Source organism: Labeo rohita, chromosome 6 (genome assembly GCF_022985175.1).
Source record: "Labeo rohita strain BAU-BD-2019 chromosome 6, IGBB_LRoh.1.0, whole genome shotgun sequence".
Classification (NCBI taxonomy): domain Eukaryota; kingdom Metazoa; phylum Chordata; class Actinopteri; order Cypriniformes; family Cyprinidae; genus Labeo; species Labeo rohita.
The window spans coordinates 20,459,109-20,479,048 of NC_066874.1; the positions used below are offsets into that span (position 1 = coordinate 20,459,109).

Consider the following 19,940-nt stretch of genomic DNA (forward strand, 5'->3'; position numbering starts at 1 on the left):
AATAGCACAAGCATTGCTCAAACGGAACAGAAACAGAGGAATTAACCATGGCAACATTGAGTCCGACACAAGGATATTTTCTTTCCCCCGGAAAATGGCGTAATCGCCAGATACAGCTTCGTTCCATTTGGCTGAATGGGTTATGAAAAGGACTTAACAAGTGTGAGTCATTTTCATCTGCAGTGTTTGTTGGGGAAGATGAGTTAATAGATTGAAAATAGGTCAGTAACAATTTTACAGTACAGTAAGGAACGTACGAGTAGAAACTTTTTTTTTTTTAAACCATATTAGATTTATTCAATTCTGAAATCAGCAATTATAAAATTGAAATGTTCATTGTGCAAATGATTTTGGCAATTAGAGTATGATATTATAATACACTGTGGTGAATTACAAAACCCTTCAAACTGACAAATGGTGGAGTTAATAGGTTTGCATAAATAACACAATTACGCTGGTTAAATACAATATGTGAACACTGTTAGAGCTAGTGTTAGTTCTGTTCAATGCAGAATGCTTTGGTTCAAAGGTGTTTCTAACAAAAATGAAAGATAATGATGACAATTGACGTGGCAATACAATATCATCATACTGACAATTTTGCTAAAACAATATTACACCAAGAAAAAACCTGAAGTTATATAAATAAGGCATAATTTAAAAATAATTTACTCCTTGATTCATACTTGTTTATGTTTAAAAATAACACTCTGAGCTACCAAAGACTAATTAGATCTTTGCAGCTCTGAAATGATCCTTCCACATATTGGCATTATACCGCTGTTTTTTTGTTAACATTACTATACTTAATCTTATATTAAGCACAGTTTCTGTGCATACCAATATTTTTAAAAAAGCTGGTGGCAGAGGGCTTTTCAATCTAGCTACCACTGCTACATACTGTTTAAGAGTTATTTAGGCTCTGTGTTTTTAGTTATAGGTGATACAGTGTTTTCTACTCACTTGTGAAGGCACATTATCCTTCCAGTTGATGTAACATAAAACATTTCAACATAAAACATAAGGTCTATGAAGTTAAATCACTATGCTATAATGTATAAATTTCAAAAAGTAGACTAAATAGGTGTTTTTGAATCATTGTTTTAAGGAAGAATTAACTACATGTACCCAGAGAAAAGTAACATGGTTATTCTATTAGAACTTTTTTTTTTTTTTTTTTTTTAAATCTTGTAAATGTTGCATTTATATGAACACACTGAAATGTTTGCATGTTTAGTTGTAAATATAACTGTAATCAATTGAATGTGTTCCATGTGCATGACTATGACTACCATCTCTTTATCAAACTTTGCTTTCATGCACATACTGATACATGTGTTGAATTGAAATGGTCTCATGCACTGCTCGTAGTCTTTTTTAAATGGGCTTTTTCTGAAATGACATGAGGACAGTGTAGTTTAGACTCACAGTGTAAATACAGACTGTGATCCAGTCCTGATTTGTGGTGTATTACTTGGCTTTGGGATACTGGCTTGAAGAGTCAGAGCAGCACAAAGTCTCCTGATGTTGTCCCTGCTCTCCTCGTGTCCCTGATAAAAGGCCATTCTCGCTTTTCCACAGCAATTGAAAGTTCATAATCCTTCCCATGTCCCTTCATAAAGGTGAACGCAGGGTACTTCTCTTTCGCTGAAGGCTGCAGTATCTGGCACATTAACAAACACAGTTTATTAACCTAACATTAGATTTTTTTTAGTTTAAAGGGAGACACAGCAGATTCTCACTTATAATAAAAAAGGACAAAATAACACACAACATTTTCTTCTCACAGCAGTAGTCTATGCAGGACACAGTATTCTGACAGTTTCCAATTACATAGTTAAATGCTGCCACCTGCTGACAGACATTTAAACAACAGCCTTAAACTTCAGCTTAAAGTGCCAATATTTTACTGTTTTCTTTAAAAGTCATTTTCAGCATACCAATGACATTAAAAATGAATCTTAACATGCCATTTTTCGTCATCAAAAGAATATTAAACAACATTTCTGCTATGGAAAGTTATGTTTTTAAAAGATATACCCACCTTTGACAGCTCATTGCTAATTCTTTCATAGTGTTCAACGTTTTTTGAGTAGAATCCAATCGTACAGCTTGGGTCCATTTTACTGAAAGGCATTTTCTTTGGTGATGGGCAATGAAAAGACTTTAAAGAAGACAGAAAAGTTAAAATCTTTTAAAAATGAGTCAAGTAGCAGCCATTTGATGCCATTAATGAAATCACAAGTGATCCAAATGCACAAATAAAGCATTAGAACATAATGTACTTAAATCATAATGCACATGAAGTGCTCTATTTTGTACTTAATATACTAAAAATGAGTCTTTAGTACTTCTTAAGATAAACTTAAGATCATCTGAGTGTACTCTTTTGAGACACCATGAATATAAACTAAAATGTGCCTTTAACATACTATCTCTGTATTTACACATACTATGTCTGTATTCAAGTACACTTGAACCCATCTTACATACACTAGTACACTCAAGTGTACTACAAGTGGTATAAAAATACATTTTTTAAAGTATGTTAAGGGGAGACACTGCAGGCAAAAACACTGTTTTTTCATGCACCTCTCAAAGAGATTTTGGGCTTTTTGGTTTTTCATAAAGTGTTATTTTCAGACTAGTGGAAAGAAAACATCCAAAAGACACTGTTAAGTGTTTATTTTGTAACACTTTATCTATTTGTGTCAATAGATTTCAATTACAATAAACATTTTTAAAGGTAGTTTTCTCATAATTAGTTTTTTCTCCTACACCAAGCCATACATTTTCCACTTACACACTCCAAACTTTACATTTTTATTCCTGTCTATATCCTAAAGGTTTTTACAGAGGAATTTGTGCATTTTTTGTTTATTTATTCATTTTTTGGTTCATATATAATTTGCTTGATTATATACAACATTTATTTACGCCGAAACAGTAAAAATACATTGTTTAATACCCAAAAAATAGTTTTCTCAAAAGGCTGTTTGAGTCCCTCAGTTGTCGTCAGTGTGAAAAGATTGATCTCAAAATCATACATTCATTGTTGGAAAGAGTTCAAATATGCAGATGCTGGAAAACTGCAGGACCTGGAAGTTTTTATTAAGAACGGTGCTCAGAACAAACAAGGGACTCGGACTATATGTAAACATCTTTTATGTAAAATATCTTACTCAGGACAGTACTAAATAAAAAAAAAAAAAAAAAAAAAAAAAAAAATTCACATGCATTTTGTATGATCTCTCTTATTTTGTTAAAATTATTCACATTTTTACAGATTCTGCAAGGGGCTCCCAAACTTTCGCATGCCACTGTATGTCAAAAAAATTTTATAAGAATTTTGAAACTGCAAATTAACACATATTTCATCAAATAATGCCTCATTTGCATATTTAAACCTAACATTTTAGATAACTTGTAATACAAAAATGTTTACACATTAGTTAATGTGTTTACCCTATTCACCTGCAGTGTCGCACCTTAAAAGCACATTTTAGTTCATAACCATGGGGTCCCAAAATAGTACACTTGAGTACAGAAAGAATCATAAAGAATCATTTTTGGTATATTAAGTACAAAATTAGAGTGTAAAAATAGGAGGTAGTTCGCCTATTCCAAATAAGCGATGTTCTGTTCCAAATAAGCGATGTGTGTTCATGTGAAACAAGCAGATTGCAAAAATAAAAGATTTCACTTTTTGACACATTTTTTGACAAATGTTAAATTCTGCCCGAGATCTGAAAGGCTTAGACAGCTGAGCTAAAAGTATGGCCCAATATTTCTGTCTTTGGCCAGGCCGCTTTCTACAGCGCACAAAAAGCGTAAAAATAAGTTATGATGCTGAAATACAAAATGGTTGGAGCTATATAAAATATGTTGGAGCTGATACAAAGTACAGAACAATGTGTAAATCTCTTGTGTTCGGTAATTGAGTGTGGAGGTCTACTTTCAGATTCATACCCTTAAGTACAGAAACTATTAAATTCACATCACTGTGCGGCGGTCAGCTTTTTGTAATTCCACATTACCTGCAGAGGGAAATCGCTTGTGCTGACATCCACAAAAGACTGACAGTAATGAGGATCCATGTAAATCAAGCTGTCATCTGCAAGGACAAAACAAAAGACAAGTTATTCAAAAAACACAGTGATTATTATAATGCATATCCTTGCCCAATTTCTATGCAGAGCAGCTCAAAGTCACCCACCTCCGCTGGGCTTCAAACAATCAAACGTGAGAATTTTTTTTTGGTCTTTCCTAAACTCGGACGGATTAAACGCTGCATAATCGAATCTGGTTGTACAAGCACATTCTTTATGCCGCAAAGGGGGCTGTCATTTAATTTTGGTGTGGAGAAATTACTTTTACAAACACGCAATTATATTAGATCATTTGCATATGATGAATGCAGATGGCAGGATGAACCTGGCAAGGAGAATGTATTGCTTGTCATTTAGACATCATCGCGGAGTGTATTTCAAATTGCTAAAATGTAAATGGGTAAATATTGACTACCTACATGTACAACTGAAGGTTCCCACTGGCTACTGAAGGTGATGGAGAGTGGGCTACTTTGGGTAGCTCTGAAATCTTATGTAAATGGAAAAGCCCGCTATTTCAGATACCCTCACATGATGAATGGTGTAGCATTTTTGATGGGTTCGGGAAAAATAAAACAAGCTTCTCTGATGGCGCTGGCCTTCTTTTTGCATGCATTCATTTACTTTTATAGGAGACAAAGACTAACCTTGAAATCCAACAAAATAGTAGGCCTGTTTAGGCTTTCCGCCAATGATGCCGATACAGTACTCTAAGCTTAATATGCTCTGGAGAAAAGAGAAAGAGAGTCGTTAGGATCGCAGTATTGAAGTCGATAGCCACTTTAACAAATATTTTTCTCTTTGTCATTGTATAATCTACTTTCTAGTTGTGTAAAAGGGTGGTTTATAAAGCCTCACCTTGACAAAGCTCAAGTATTCTGGGTTGATTTTCTCTCCACCGAGTCTCACAGGAATGAGGATGATGACGGCTCTACTATCAGGGGCAGCTCCAGAATTGAGTCCCTGTGGATCACTGTGGCTGCCCGTCCGCCCTGAATGGCTATCAATAACATCAGCACTGTACACTGAAGACAATCAATAACACAGAGGTCAAAAAGGGGGCTTTGTCTGTCCCTCTCTCTGTCGAGTGGGACAAATACAGCAGCTACTAAATGTAAATGTTGTACTTGTGTCAATACATGATTCATCTACAATTGTATGGAGTTTTAAGTTAGCTTATAAATATTACATTTGGGTGTATTTGTTTATACTGGAATTGAAAAATGTAAAAGTTTAGGGTAGGTAAGATTTTTTTAAAATGTTTTAGTAGGAAAGCTCTTATGATTAATTTAAATAAAAATACAATAGAAACAGTAATATTGTAAAATCTATTTTAATATATTTTGTATCTATTTTAATGCATTTTAAAATGTAATTTCACTCCTGTGATGGAAAAAATGAATTTTCAACAGCCATTATTCCAGACATCAGTGTCACATAATCCTTCAAAAATCATTTAAATGTGCTGATTTAGTGCACAAGAAATTTTATTTTATTTTAATCACAGTTGAAAATGCTGCTCAATAATTTTTGTGAAAACTATGATACATTTTTTATCTTTGATAATTATGAAGTTCAAAAGAACAGCGTTTATTTGAAATATAATTTTCTATTTTAATATATTTTGTATCTATTATAATATATTTTAAAATGTAATTTTGCTCCTGTGATGACAAAGCTGAATTTTCAGCAACATAAATCCAGACTTTGGTTTAACATTATTTTATTTTATTATTTATTTATTTTCACAGTGGAAAATGGTTGTGCTGTTTAATCATTTTTCAGGACTCTTTGATAATTATGAAGTTCAAAAGAACAGCATTTCATTTAAAAAACAAACAAACAAACACCTGAATAAAAGTATTAACTTCTTTCATTAAAAAAAAAAAAAAAAAAAAAAAAAAAAAACGTACTAAGCCCAAATTTTTCAACAGTAGTATGCGTGTATAAATATACATTTCCTTGACACTCCTCCATAGACATTTTTTTTTTATAAACAATATGTACAGTGAGGTCCAAAATTATGCTTAATGTGATTTTTAATAAAACTTTTAAAAAAAAAAAAAAAATTCACAAATGGTTTCAGATTTGCAGATCCAGAACAATCATATATTTTAGACTAGACTTACGCTGTATACAAAATCACTACAAAAGCGCAAATCTGCTTTCAGGTTCAAATTAGTTCAAATCTGAGTAAATATTGGAAGTCTTCAGTTAATCATATTTTTGCTTCTGTTGTTATGTGAAAGATTTTACATTTAGATTTCCATACCGGTGCAGTCCTGTGCTACATAAACGCCTATCCCTTTCAGCATTGCATCTGCTGCTTCATCAACAGCTTTTCTGAGGGAACAAGAAGAGTGACAGGGTAAGAGAGACATTTGACAGTCATCATCATCGTCATAATAAATGACTTAAAAACAAAAAAGTTAAAATATACAAGTATGTATAATGCACTCTTACCGAAGTATGTGTGCCACCACTGCTGGGCCGTACCAATCGCCAGCTCGTTTTCCAGATGTCATTCCTAGCTGCACTAGTCTGTGGATGCCCAGCTGGGCTGAGGGTTCGTCCCCAAACCAGGACACAATAGTGCGGTGATATGCCTCTCGTAGGTACGAGTCAGCCTCCTCAGCTCCTCCTTGAGCAGGACAGAGAGGCTGGGTGACCTGCGTTCTTTCTCCCTGAATGGAGGCCTCTAATGTGGCCACCAGTCTTCGTGCTGCACTGCTGGTCCATGTCTCTGTATCCAGGGACTCCAGGGTCAGTGATTCTGACCAGGTCCAGTCTGGTGAAAGACACTTTTTTTTAAAGTCTATTTAAAGGATCATATGACATTGAAGACTTGAGAAATGGCTGCTGAAAATTCAGCTCTGCCTGGAATAAATTATATTTTAAAATAAAATAAATTCCAAGCTTTTGACCAGTAGTGTAATTATAATCTTTATTTTGTTAATTACCTCGTAAATTATATCCACTAGGAAACAATGGAGCAGAAGTCTTTCAGAAGTCCTAAAAGTGTGTCCTAGATTTCTCTGAATGACAGACATATTTAAATTCGACTTTTAAATAGAATACAAATGGGGCTTGTGCTTTAAGAACAAAAGTCCAATTATGAAATTCAGCGTAGTCCGTATTTCACTTTTATTACATTTTATCCTCACAAACAGAGTGGGTGTCTGAAATGGTGTAAGTACAAGTGCTGAGGGTCATAAAGGTGCCGGACCTGGCTGTGGGGCCATTAGGCAATGACCTTGCTACTTGTCAAGGCCTGTAATTGGCCAATAAGTATATTTTATTAGCCATTAGCCTCTTTATAGACAGATATTTCTATAATGACATATTTCATTATAGACGTGGGCTCTGGATGACGCTTCAATGTTGTTTTTTGAATGAAGGTATTAAACTGGCAAATGTCGTGGCCTGTTCACCATATTACACAAAACGGCCCTCCGTCAATCATACGAGAACTCATTCATTAGAAAGTGACAACCTCTAACCCTGAAATACCCAACCTCTTAAATGAAAAATTAATACAGAATTTCATTATGCAAATGTAGCGATGAAAACTTTGGCTAATTACATTTAAGCAACACACCTCAGAATAGTTTTTGCAACTCTCACATTGACGCTTATCATATAAAAACGGTCATTTTCAATCTGAATTCTACTACCATTACACTTCTGCTGTTTAAAGTAACAGTACAACCAAAAAATACAAGGTCATTCAAGATGTAGATGAGTTTGTTTCTTCACTGGAACAGATCTGGAGAAATTTAGCATTATATCGCTTGCTCACTAATGGATCTTCTGCAGTGAATGGGTGCCGTTAGAATGAGAGTTCAAACAGCTAATAAAAACATCACAATAATCCACAAGTAATCCACACGACTCTAGTCCTTCCAGGCCAACATCTTTCCAAAAAGAGAAAAGCTGCATGCAAGACATTTTTAACATTAAACTGCTGTTTTCTCCAGTGTAAAAGTCGTCTTTTCTGAATCAGCAGAGAAATATGCACAGATCAAGCACTGTTTACAAGTGAAAACAGTCCAAAACACTTCTAAACAAAAATAAAGTTTAGATTTTAATGTGAGAGGACAAAGGGGGTGGCCTTTTTGCTGAAGGAAATGTTATTATAGATTATGGACAATAAATGAATCAATGATGGATTTGCACTTTTATCAGCTGTTTTAGCTCTCATTCTTATGGGACCCATTCACTGCAAAGGATCAATTAGTGAGTTTTTTTGGTGAATTTTTCCAAATCTGTTCAGATGAAGAAACAAACTCATCTACATCTTGGATGGCCTAAGGGTAAGTCAAATTGTTTTGAAAAAAAAAAAAAAAGATGAATAATAATAATTTTCTGAGTGAACTATTCATTTAAAAGTTAGAATCTATAAAATCTAATCTATAAAATAGGTCTCATAAATAATTTAATTGGTAAATGCTACATGTAAATAAATTTGTGTGTATATTTTATTTCTTTTTAAATGTATATACACTGCCATTCAAAAGTTTGGGATCAGTAAGATTTTTTTATGTTTTTAAAGGTTTCTGCTCATTAAGGCTGTGATTATTTAATCAAAAATACAGAAAAAAATGTGATCAAATTCAAATTCAGCTGTGATCAAAGCTGAATTTTCAGCATCATTACTTCAGTCTTCAGTATCACATGATCCTTTAGAAATAATTCTAATATGCTGATTTATTATCAGTGCAAGAATATGTTGTTGTACTGCTTAAGATTTTTTTGAAACCTATGATGTGTTTTTTTTTTTTTTTAAGAAATCAATACTTTTTTATCAATTTAACACATCCTTGCTGAATAAAAGTGATAGCACAACTGCGGCAACACAGACAATAAATCAGCACATTAGAGTGATTTTTGAAGGATCATGTGATACTTAAGACTAATTTATTTGCAGGAATAAATTATATTCTAATGTATATTAAAATAGAAACCATTATTTTATATTGTAATAGCATTTTGCAATATTACTATTTTTTTCTCTGTATTTTTGAGCAAATAAATGCAGCCTGAATGAAGAGACTTCTTTAAAACACATTCTAATATATATATATATATATATATTTTTTTTTTTTTTTTTTTTTTCTCGTTCCAGATTCATGCATCTATTCATTAATCACTTATGATCATCACTGACTCCTGAGCTGATCTCACCTCTACCCAAGATATGAAGCAAGAGAGCCTGGGCCAAAATCATCTGCCCTGCCCGGAGTGTACAACCCCACCCACAGTCTGAAGTGAGGGTGGATCCTGGAAGGGCAGGAAACTCTTCTCGATAGGTCAGCCAAACTCGCGAGGTGAAGTCTTTTCGAAATCCATCAACATTACCTGCGACAACATCGTCCTCTAATGCCTCTGCAGTGCAACTCTCAGTAGGGCTTTCATCATCTGAGGACAACATTTAGCATAAACATTTCAAGTCTTGTATATCAGTGGGAAAATTATTTTAAAATTAAATAATAAAAAATAAATTAATTAATTATTTGATTAAATATTACATAAAATCAGAAAATACACAAAACGTTTGTGAAGGATGACAGATTATTAAATCGGTTTTAATGTTCAGTGTAAATCATCTTACCCACAGCTTTGAAATGGTAGCATTTCCCCAACAAGAAAACAGGAGAATTACGACTGAAGGCTGTTTTTGACTTAAGAGCCCAACCTTGAAGGGTTAAAAAAAAAAAAAGAAAAAGATTAGTCACATGTACACGGATTGTCATTGTTTTTTGACTTGTGAAAGACTGTCAGATGAACGGAAAATTTACATCTTATACATATTCCATTGACATGTAAGATCTGTCATTACATACTATACTTCACATTGTGCCATGCTGACATGAACTTCGACTTCAGTTTCTCCACCTCGTCGGTCCCTTTAGTCTCCATTTTAAAAGCCACGGAGCAGAACCCATCACAGCACGTCCGATGGAGTTTCTGTGAAAAGTTTGCAATACGACCAAAACAAGTTAAGTCGTATTTGGAAACGTCATTGATTTTACTTTCTCACGTAACGTAACATTATAGATGACATTTCCACCACATAAGTAAGCGACATTACATTGCATATATGAAATAATGATCAAATCACTGGCCAAAATACGAATTTATTAACATAAATACATCCATCTCAAGAGACTGGCTAACTAGCATGCTAATTAGTCAGTAAGCTTGTACAGTTGTACAAAACTGCCTACAATAAGCGTAAACGCAAACAAGTGGCGAATGCTTTGTAAAATAAGTAATTAAGTAATTAAAAATATAAATATATACTTTAAAACATACCTGCTCACATGTCTTGTTATACTGAAGAACTCACTAAGCAACTACTCACTTCTGTTTACATTTTGAGGAAGTGGCCATCTCGTTCGTTCTCGCGGTATTTCAGATATTGTCCCGTCTGGCGCGTTCTTGCACAATATGATGGACTACTGATAGGACGACTTACTCATTTCCATTGAAATGTTTCTTTTGAACTATTCGTTCCAAAGAACTGGTTAAAAACAACAACAACAAAAAAGACAGATAATGATGTCATTACTGTTTTACAGTAAAGGATGGTTGTGATTTGTGGTAATGTGGTTCATTTTAAAATCAGTTAGGCTGGAATGTTTTTGTTATATTAGAATAAAATATTTATTAACAGCAACTATACTACCAGTCAAAAGTTTTTGAACGGTAAGATTTTTAATGTTTTTAAAGGATTCTCTTTCATCAAAAAAGCCTGAAAAACTCTACTAATAAATGTTTATTAAGCAGCGTATCAGTATATCTGAATGTTTTCTGAAGGATCATGTGACTGGAGTTATGATGCTGAAAATTCAACTTTGAGATCACATGAATAAATTACATTTTAAAATATATTCAAATAGAAAGCAGTTATTTAAAATAGTAAAATTATTTAAAAACTGTAATGTTTTTGCTGTACTTTGGATGGAATAAATGCAAGCTTGGTGGGCAGAAAGAGACTTCTTTAAAAACATTAAAAAACTTACTGTTCACTTTTTAAAAACTTTTGACTGGTAATGTATGTATTGATAAAACTGTCATACATTCATTTATAGTGTGTTTTATTTATAAAACGTTTGTTATTTGTCTTTTAAACTAACTTTTTATGAGTTTGACATTGTTCAGGGTTTTGTGACTCGAAGTGACGAATCGGTTCACAAGAACAGTTCACACTCTCCAAAGACTGATGCTTTTTAAATATATTTTTATTTTTTTAATTATAATCTAGTTTAATTATAAAACGAAATAAGTATTTATCCATTCTCCACAATTGAAGCATTTCTGTACTTCATAAGCATTATTTTGCCTTTTACGAAGTATCATTATATTATTCATAATCAGAAGAGTCAAAATTAAACACCCACTATTACAAACCACGATATGTTTATACATCAATAAATCTGTCATTGTCTACAGATTACACGATTGGTGGAAGTTGTAACGGAAGCATTTCACACTTTTCGCTACACAAATAGCTTCGTGTAAAAGAGCCCTCTATTGTGCGCACAGGATATGAATCACTGGAAAGACTCCAGCCCACCAACCAAAATGACTAAAAGATGTTGTGCGTTTATTTCTCCGGCTTTACGGTACGTTCTCCTCTCTTGTGCGTCTGGAGCGCGTTATTTTTTCCCAGCCGTATTTCGACAAGTCCCGCCCCTGTCCCGCTCTCTGTTTATTATGGTTACTACGGCTTTATGAGTGACTTCTCAACTGTCCAATCACAGACTTACTTTAGGCGTCAGGAGGTGGGGCTTGTCGAAATACGGGTACGGGTGGGGAAAGGAATATCGCGGCTGGAGCGCTGGAGTTACTCGAGCACTCAGCGGCTACAGTCATGGCTGAGCGCCGCGCCTTTGCCCAGAAAATCAGCAGGTAAGGATATCTAACGCACCTACAAGCTATTGCGTTTAAATAGATTCTCACAACGCCGTGCGACCATTCTTTGTCTGCTGCCTGATGCAGTTGGCGAGCGCGCCAGTCTTTCCCAAATAAGGCCTAGGCGTTGAGTTAGCTGGAGCAGACGCTGAGTTTAAAGGCTGTGTCTCAAAACCTAAAGGGCTGCCTATCTAGGCAGCACGTTTGGGTATAAAAAGCGGGTTTGGAATGCTGTCTAGATAGGCAGTTTACTGGGTTTTGAGACGCATCCATAGAGATGCCCGAGTGACCCACCCTAAGCTGCAAGACAGCAGTATGATGCCTTTGTGCTTCTGTGCATTAAAATCAGTCTTTATCCCTGCGTTTATAATCCATAAATGCGCCTTTTGTTAAACCCACATAGGGTTTTAACGATGCAGACTAGGTTGAATTAATAAAATGCGGTGTTTAGGGTTTGTGAGACGATGGCTTGACATACTGACACATCGGGATGGTCATGAGATGTTATGCTGTCAGTATGCAATCATATGGTATAAATTAGTATAGCGGTAAATATGCAGTCATATAGCATATGTATAGTGCACCACTGCTTTGATTATAAGAAGATGATTGTTAAACTCCCAAGTGAGATTTAAAATAAGATGAACAATGACTTTAAGCTTGGAGATCATGAATAATAATTATGCATAATCATTTCTAGTGTATTATGGAGAACACCATCAACTGACAAGATGTTCTTGAATGATATTGATGATTTGCATTGCTGTTGTAGTCAAGCAGCTATCACAAAGTCTTTAAGACCAAGATGCAGAATGACCTAAAACACAATGTTTGATTCAATTTCAAGCGAATATTTCAAGCAGATTTTCCCTGTGTTGACACCATGTGATGAATGTTTAGATCTGTTCAGATTTTGGCTAGCAGCCCAAAATTTTGTAAACCTGGTATGCTGTGTTTTCATAATAGACTATAATTAAGTGTAATCATTGGTTTAAAAACATCTCTTGTCAGTTGAGATTTCCTTTGTGATGTTAAGTCAGAGATTAAACCTCATGGATTTAAAAAAGGAAGTGACCTTTTAGGCTCCCTGGTGGGTTTCCACAGTCTTGGCATTTCCCAGATGCTTGAAAATGCTGTTGTCTTGTCAGTGACGTGTAATAGGATGATTAGATCAGTTCAATATAGACTTAGTGGCACCTGCAGTCTTGAGTCTGTTTGTTACTTGCTGCTTAACCAAACAGAAAATGTGTCTATTGATATGATCAAGGAAAAAGCAATGTGTTGTGTTTTATTCGTAAGACAGTATAGGTATTTCCCTTAATATAGAATGCAGAAAGCCCCAGAAAAGTCAAAGTCTATCCAATTTTGTTTTACACAGTCAAAGCAAAACTGAAAGCTCTAAAAATCTTGAATTTCCCCTTTGTTAGTGAATGAAATCTGCAAGCTTTTCTTGTAAGCTGTTTCTCATGGCTCTGTTTACTTAAGTGCAAGACGCTTTCAGAGATGTGTGAAATATGCACTGAAAGTCATGGTGTTAGCTGGTGCCTTGGTAAACAACACATCCGCGTGGGCTAATCATCTGTTCCCTCTTCAGGAATGTCCAGCCTAAATAAAGGTCCCTCCAGAACCAACAAGGGCACAGGGGGCGGGTTTTTGTTTCAGTGTATGTCTTTCTACATGTGTAAGAAGAGGATTCTGATTAGATATTTTGACTCGTACACTATGCTACAACAAAGGCATTCTGATAATGCTGTAAATTGGTTGTTATTGTAGATAAGACACATTGCTTTCATTCAAACCTTGATGGTATTTTTCCTGCTTATACTTTAAAGGTCTGTAATTTAGTCTGTGAAAACAAGTTACAATCTCATGTTATTACTCTATAGTAATGAACCTTTGGTGTATTTTGGTGTGAACTTGCAGAGCATAGTCTTATTAGAGGATTTGCTGGTATGTTTTTGCGTTGACTTTTCCTGCTGTTTTGTTTTTGCTTTGGACTCCTTCTAGATTACAAGCGGGATTTGTGCATAGTCATCGTAAGGATTAATTCACTCCAGAATTAAAATTTCCTGATAATTTGCTCACCCCCATGTCATCCAAGATATTCATGTCTGTCTTTCTTTATTCGAAAAGAATGAAGGTTTTTGAGGAAAACATTACAGCATTTTTCTCCAAATAGTGGACCTAAATGGGAGCCAGTGGTTTGAAGGTCCAAATTGCAGTTTCAATGAAGCTTCAAAGAGCTCTACATGATCCCAGCCGAGGAATAAGGGTCAAAACAATCTGTCATTTTTTAAAAAATTAAAATTGATATATTTTTTAAACACAAATGCTGGTCTTGCACTAGCTCGGCGTCCACGACTGCATGCATTGCGTAGTCACATTGAAAAGGTCACGTGTGACTTTGGTTGAAGTACTGACCCTGTGTTTGGAAAAGCGAACGTACAAAAAAATTCAAACACCTTTTACCAGAAAAAGGTAAAACAACAATGTTGATTTGTCAATTATGATTTTGAAGTTGGAAGAGAAAATGAGATGGAGTTTTTCGCCCTGTTCCCTACCTTTTTTAAACATGTGTGACCTTTCCAACATTATTACATAATGCATCAAGTTGCTGCCTGTGTTAATGAATCAGAGGGTCAGGGTAAATGTGAACGCATTCATTCAGGAGATTTCAATAGTGAAACAAGTCTTAATGAAGTGAGACACTGACACCTTCGTTGAATGTGTTTTTTTGTTTGTTTGTTTAAATTAATATGTTTTTAAAAAACGTAAGCAATGAACTGTTTGTCAGAACCATTAGTAAATTACGTTATTTTGTTTAGTTTTCTAATCATTTTTCTCCAGAATCGTGAGAGAATCATGGTCTCCAATTTATTAAAAACAACTGGGATTCTCAGTTTATCTAGAATAATGAAGCTTGTTTAAATGTTGTTTATTACTGCATGTATTTCATTAAAATGAAAGTTTAAGTTCAAAATGCACCTACATTTTTTTGCATTTTGTCTTTTTCAGTTGAATAAAAGACTTTTTCCCTATATATTACATCATTGAGGATTTCTTAAGAAAAGATTCAAAATCTTGTCTCGTCTCATCTCCTTCTCGTGAACCCAGTCTCGTGTCTCGTCTCGTTTCATGGGATAAGTGTCTCGTCACATCCCTATCTAGAGCCATTTGAAGCTGCATTGAAACTGCAATTTTAACCCATTAATCCCCATTGAAGTCCACATATGGAGAAAAATCCTGGAACCTTAATTTCTTTTTAACTGAAGAAAGAAAGACATGAACATTTTGGATGACATGGAGGTGAGTAAATTATCAGGAAATTTTAATTCAGGAGTAAACTAATCCTTTAATTTATATTTTGGATAAGATTAAACTTTTAAGATTAAAAGATAAAACAAATAAACATTTCCAGTACCATAAATGAAAATTGTTGATTAAATAAAAATATGGAAAATAGTGGCCAAATTTTGAGTGTGTTATTTTTGTGAGCCCAGTTTGCTCTATTAGGTTGATGTGTCATAGATTGTTATTCACAGAAGCCTGGGCCAAGAAAAAGATCTTTTGCTAAAAGACTTTGGCTATATTTGGAATAGCATACTACTTGTACCATTTTAGCAGTCAGCAGTTTGTATACTGTACACAACATGGTTGGAGTTTTCTGTATGCTTGGAATACCTGGAATGGCGTACTGCTTTACTGTACTTTACTGTACTGAACTATTTTCAGTGGGATGAATAATCTAGAAATAATATCAAGTCTTTCTTGACTCATTTGTCATGCTAATGAATATTTTTAACCATAACCATATTTATTTTCCATGTGATGTGTCAATGGCACTAAATAAAACAATGTGCAATGTAGTGAGGTTATGTGACAACAATGTTGTATACATTGGTTTTATCATTGCATACAGCATTCTGTATACCATTCAAAAGTTTGGGGTTGGTATGATTTTGAAAGGCTGCATATATTTGATCAAAAATACAGTAAAAACACAAAAAGTTACATATGTTATTACAGATTGTTTTCTATTTTAATATAATTAAAAATTTTACTGTAACTTTGGGGTGCTTAAAAACATTTCTTCTTATTGTTGAAAGCACTTGTGAGGCTTTAATATTATTATTTATTATTATTATTATTATTTGTAATGTGATATAATGACCAATTTAATGCAAAAATGTAATAATTAGAGCCCTATTAAATCAGGTTTTTTTTTTCTTTCCCCAATTTTTTTTCTGTTTTAAATTTCTGGATTCTGTTTTTTCCATTTAAATTTTTCTAGACTCTGTTTTAATGGTTTTAAAATATCATTAAATATCATTAAAAAGCATGTCTAATTAGTTAAAATCACGAAACGTACACAGGTAGTTTATAAAATGTTTAACAAAAATTACATTTGAAGGCTCTGTGAAATACGTTTTATTTTTCGTTCAAATTCAGTTTTATTTTTAACAAATTCAGTTTTTTCCATTTATTTTCTGGATTACAGTTTTATAAAATTTTAATAATGAAAAGCGTCTAAATAGTTAATTTTAGAAATTAATTTATTGGTAATTTTTTTAAAAATTTGATTTATTTATTTTAGAAAGATTTGTTAACATTTTTCAGGAAAAAAAAATTCTGGTAAAAAACAAAAATTCTGGTAAATAGTCATAAAAAATATGTTTAAATAATTTTATTAGTAGTGGTTGTACTATTATTACATTGTTATATTTCTGTCACAGTTTCTTCAAGTTAAACCAAACTTTTATTTTGATGGGTTGCTGTAAAGACCTTTAGTTTCTGTTTGTATATATGATAGTTTTTTGAGAAGAAATGGTGAAATGCTCCTGAAGTGATTCTTAGAGCTAGAGATTGTTTATGTGTTCATGAAAACACCCCAAGCGTCACGTACGCTTCAGTATGAGTGTAGTAAATGGAACATCTGCGCCATTCATTTACATAGAGACAAGCAGAACATGCAGGATTCATATTTAAATAACATTTTTGCAGCTCAGTATTCATAGACACTAGTCCATATTGCATTTTGATATAAGTGTACTGACCTACTTTTGATTTATTCATCCAAAATTTGGCAAATTCCATGACATTCCGAGTTAATAGTAGTAAATAGTAAATAGTAAAAATATTTAGTAATAAATAGTAAATAGTAAATTCTATTTTTATGACCACGATTCTGTCATGGCCCTATGATCTCAAACTTTTGAACAGTAGTGTTTATAGTAATTAAGTAGCCTTCATTCTGTTATTTGCTTAGAGTGAGATGGCAGTCAGGTCATGGGATTCACTTCTGGTTTGTGTTATAATGCCATCTACGCCGTTTTGTTGTTCTCCAGGACTGTAGCGGCTGAGGTCAGAAAGCAGATTGCTGGTCAGTACGGAGGCTCGCCTCAGCTTCTCAAAAACCTCAGTGTGGGTGGGAATGCAACTAGCAATGCTGTAAGTACTACGTTTCAAAGAGAATATACTTTTTTAAATCTGAGAGATTGACACTTCAAAGAGTATTTACCACAAGCCCTTCAGTGTGATACTGTCTTTCTTTAAAGATAGCGGCAAATCTCACATTCTCTTTCTGTTCCCCTTTGGATTTCTCCCTATAGATTCCTCTAACCGAGGCTGTAGAGCCAGTGGATTTTGAAGAGTATTTGATCACGCACCCTCCCCTTATAGAGTCAGGACCTCTGAGAGATCTGATCGAGTTTCCTCCAGATGATATTGAAGTGCTTTACACGCCAAGAGAGTGCCGAACTCTTGGCCAGGCTGTGCCTGAGGAGGGGTGAGTGTGTTCAGGATGGATTGTTTCAAAGAATGAGGCACGCGTTAGTATGTCTATGCAAACCAACATGTACAACAAGCATTAACAAAATGAATTAGATTGTTGATGTGAACAGTTTAATATAATCCATGCTGTGATTATCTTAATAGTCATTTAGGCGAAACCATTTTTTGGGTTATACATGGTTATGTTTGAACATAAATAGTAGTATTTATTTATCCTTGGTACGAAGGCATCCTGCTTTAACATATTTTACTTGTTTCTCCTCTTAAATAATTTTGTAGTGAGAACGATCCACATGTCAGAGACTGCATCCGGTCTTACACGGAGGACTGGGCTGTCTTTAACCGCAAGTATGATTTCTTCCTTACATCTGTTCTCTCTTTAGAATTCATACAGCCTTTTTTCCTGTTACATGGGATTCGGATACATGGTTTTAAATATGGAAAATGTGTTGAGATGAAAGTGTTACGTTCTTAGTGCCTCTTGGTAACTGCAGCACTGTCTGTGGATTTCACAATTTTTGTGTGGGCCTGCTCATAAATGACAAAAAAGAATTCAAGTGCATTTTGCCTACAGTCATGTGGCCTTCTAAGTTACTGCGAATCAGTTACCTTGGTGAATCTTAATTGATAAGCTCAAATTTACCCTGACTGAGATCATATAATGAATCTCATTGTAACCCTGGATAGTAATCCAAACATATACTGAGTATTATTACCCAGTCATTGTGAGAAAAGTAAATGGAAGTAAAGTAATTACAGTAATTAGGGTTGAAAGTTTAGCTTAAGCCTAAAAAACTTTAACATATAATTATGTGAACTGATTTTATGTAATTTTATCCATCAGTGTCAAAGCACCACAGAACAGAAGTTTAACATTACTATGTAAAATAGTCATTACATAAAATAATCAGGGCTGTCAAATGATTAATTGCATACAAAATAAAAGTTTGAGATTGCCTAATATATCTGTAAATAAATACAAACACATTCATGTGTATATATATATTTAAGAAATATTTACAAGTATATGTATATATTATCATTTTTATATAATTTATATTATTTTTAAATAAAAATATTTGGTACGTAAATAACATATTTCTCTTAAATATATACATGAATTTGTGTGTGTTTATATATGCATAATAATTACACACAGTACACACACATACATTAGGTAAACTCAAACTTTTATTTTGTATGCGACTAATCGCAATTAATCATTTGAAAGCCCTAAAAATAATGCTTAAATTCAGCTAATCTTGTTTTCTTGTTTATTTAAAATTGAGTAGGGATTCATTTTAATTAGCTATTAGTTATTTAACACATGCATTTACTTTTTTTTTTTTTCAGTGATTTAACAGATAAGTCTCTTTATAAAAACAAGAAGAAAAGAAAATTAATTTAGGGCTGCATTTTTATTGTTTTAAATAATTGACATAGAAATGCTTTCCATGTGAATTTTTATGTATTTATTTTTTTTTTAAATCTTGAAGAAAATAACATTTAAAGTTTGTCATTGCATGTACAGGGGATATTTTTGATTTAATCAATTCATTTAATTGAGTTTTTGCATACTTGTAATAACGAATTTTGGATGCACAGGTACCACAAGTTGGGCACCGCGTTTAATCCCAACACTTTGGATAAGCAGAAGGAGAGGCAGAGAGGTTTACCCAAGCAGGTTTTTGAGTCTGATGAGTTGCCAGACCACAGCAGCTATCAGGACGATCAGGTAAACCTGTCTTTGCTGCTGTTGCGTGTTATGTAGGATTTTTTTTGTTAAGCACAGTAGAATGATTGCACAATATTCCTGTGAGTTTCTTTTTAAATTCAGCGAATATAAACACTGACTCTTGCATGTCACAGGATGATCTGAAGCGGAGGTCCATGTCAATTGATGACACTCCACGTGGCAGCTGGGCTTGCAGTATATTTGATCTGAAGAACTCTCAGCCTGATGCTCTGCTGCCTCATCTTCTGGATCGAGTACCCAACGAGGAAATCGACCGCCACAATGAGGACCAGCGCAAGTCAAACCGTCATCGAGAGCTCTTCGCACTGCATCCTGCTCTGGATGAGGTAGAGTTTGACATTGTGTCAATACTGTGTCTAAAGACACCG

General features: G+C 34.1%; 2 protein-coding genes across 15 annotated transcripts in view; one reads left to right on the top strand and one right to left on the bottom strand.

Annotated features, from left to right (window-relative positions):
* Positions 1-278: 278 nt before the first annotated feature.
* On the bottom strand, positions 279-10,550 carry atg4c (autophagy related 4C, cysteine peptidase). Its single transcript, XM_051113308.1, has 11 exons — positions 10,425-10,550; positions 9,953-10,076; positions 9,721-9,804; positions 9,294-9,527; positions 6,573-6,897; positions 6,382-6,452; positions 4,968-5,134; positions 4,757-4,835; positions 4,038-4,114; positions 2,045-2,164; positions 279-1,663 (listed from the first exon to the last, which is right to left on the bottom strand). The coding sequence occupies exons 2-11, from the start codon at positions 10,026-10,028 to the stop codon at positions 1,502-1,504; spliced, it is 1,395 nt and encodes a 464-aa protein (XP_050969265.1). The 5' UTR covers positions 10,029-10,076; positions 10,425-10,550; the 3' UTR covers positions 279-1,501.
* A 1,361-nt stretch (positions 10,551-11,911) lies between these two features.
* Positions 11,912-19,940, top strand: part of dock7 (dedicator of cytokinesis 7) — a 58,156-nt gene continuing 50,127 nt past the window's right edge. For 7 of the 14 annotated variants that reach the window (XM_051113297.1, XM_051113298.1, XM_051113299.1 and 4 more), the window contains exons 1-6: positions 11,950-12,023; positions 17,372-17,474; positions 17,636-17,811; positions 18,096-18,164; positions 19,422-19,551; positions 19,686-19,898. In XM_051113297.1, coding sequence (XP_050969254.1) covers positions 11,986-12,023; positions 17,372-17,474; positions 17,636-17,811; positions 18,096-18,164; positions 19,422-19,551; positions 19,686-19,898 — 729 coding nt within the window. In that variant the 5' untranslated portion in view covers positions 11,950-11,985. Of the gene's footprint in view, positions 12,024-17,371; positions 17,475-17,635; positions 17,812-18,095; positions 18,165-19,421; positions 19,552-19,685; positions 19,899-19,940 lie in introns of all 14 variants that reach the window. The other 7 variants (XM_051113294.1, XM_051113292.1, XM_051113295.1 and 4 more) reach the window with 2 other exon arrangements.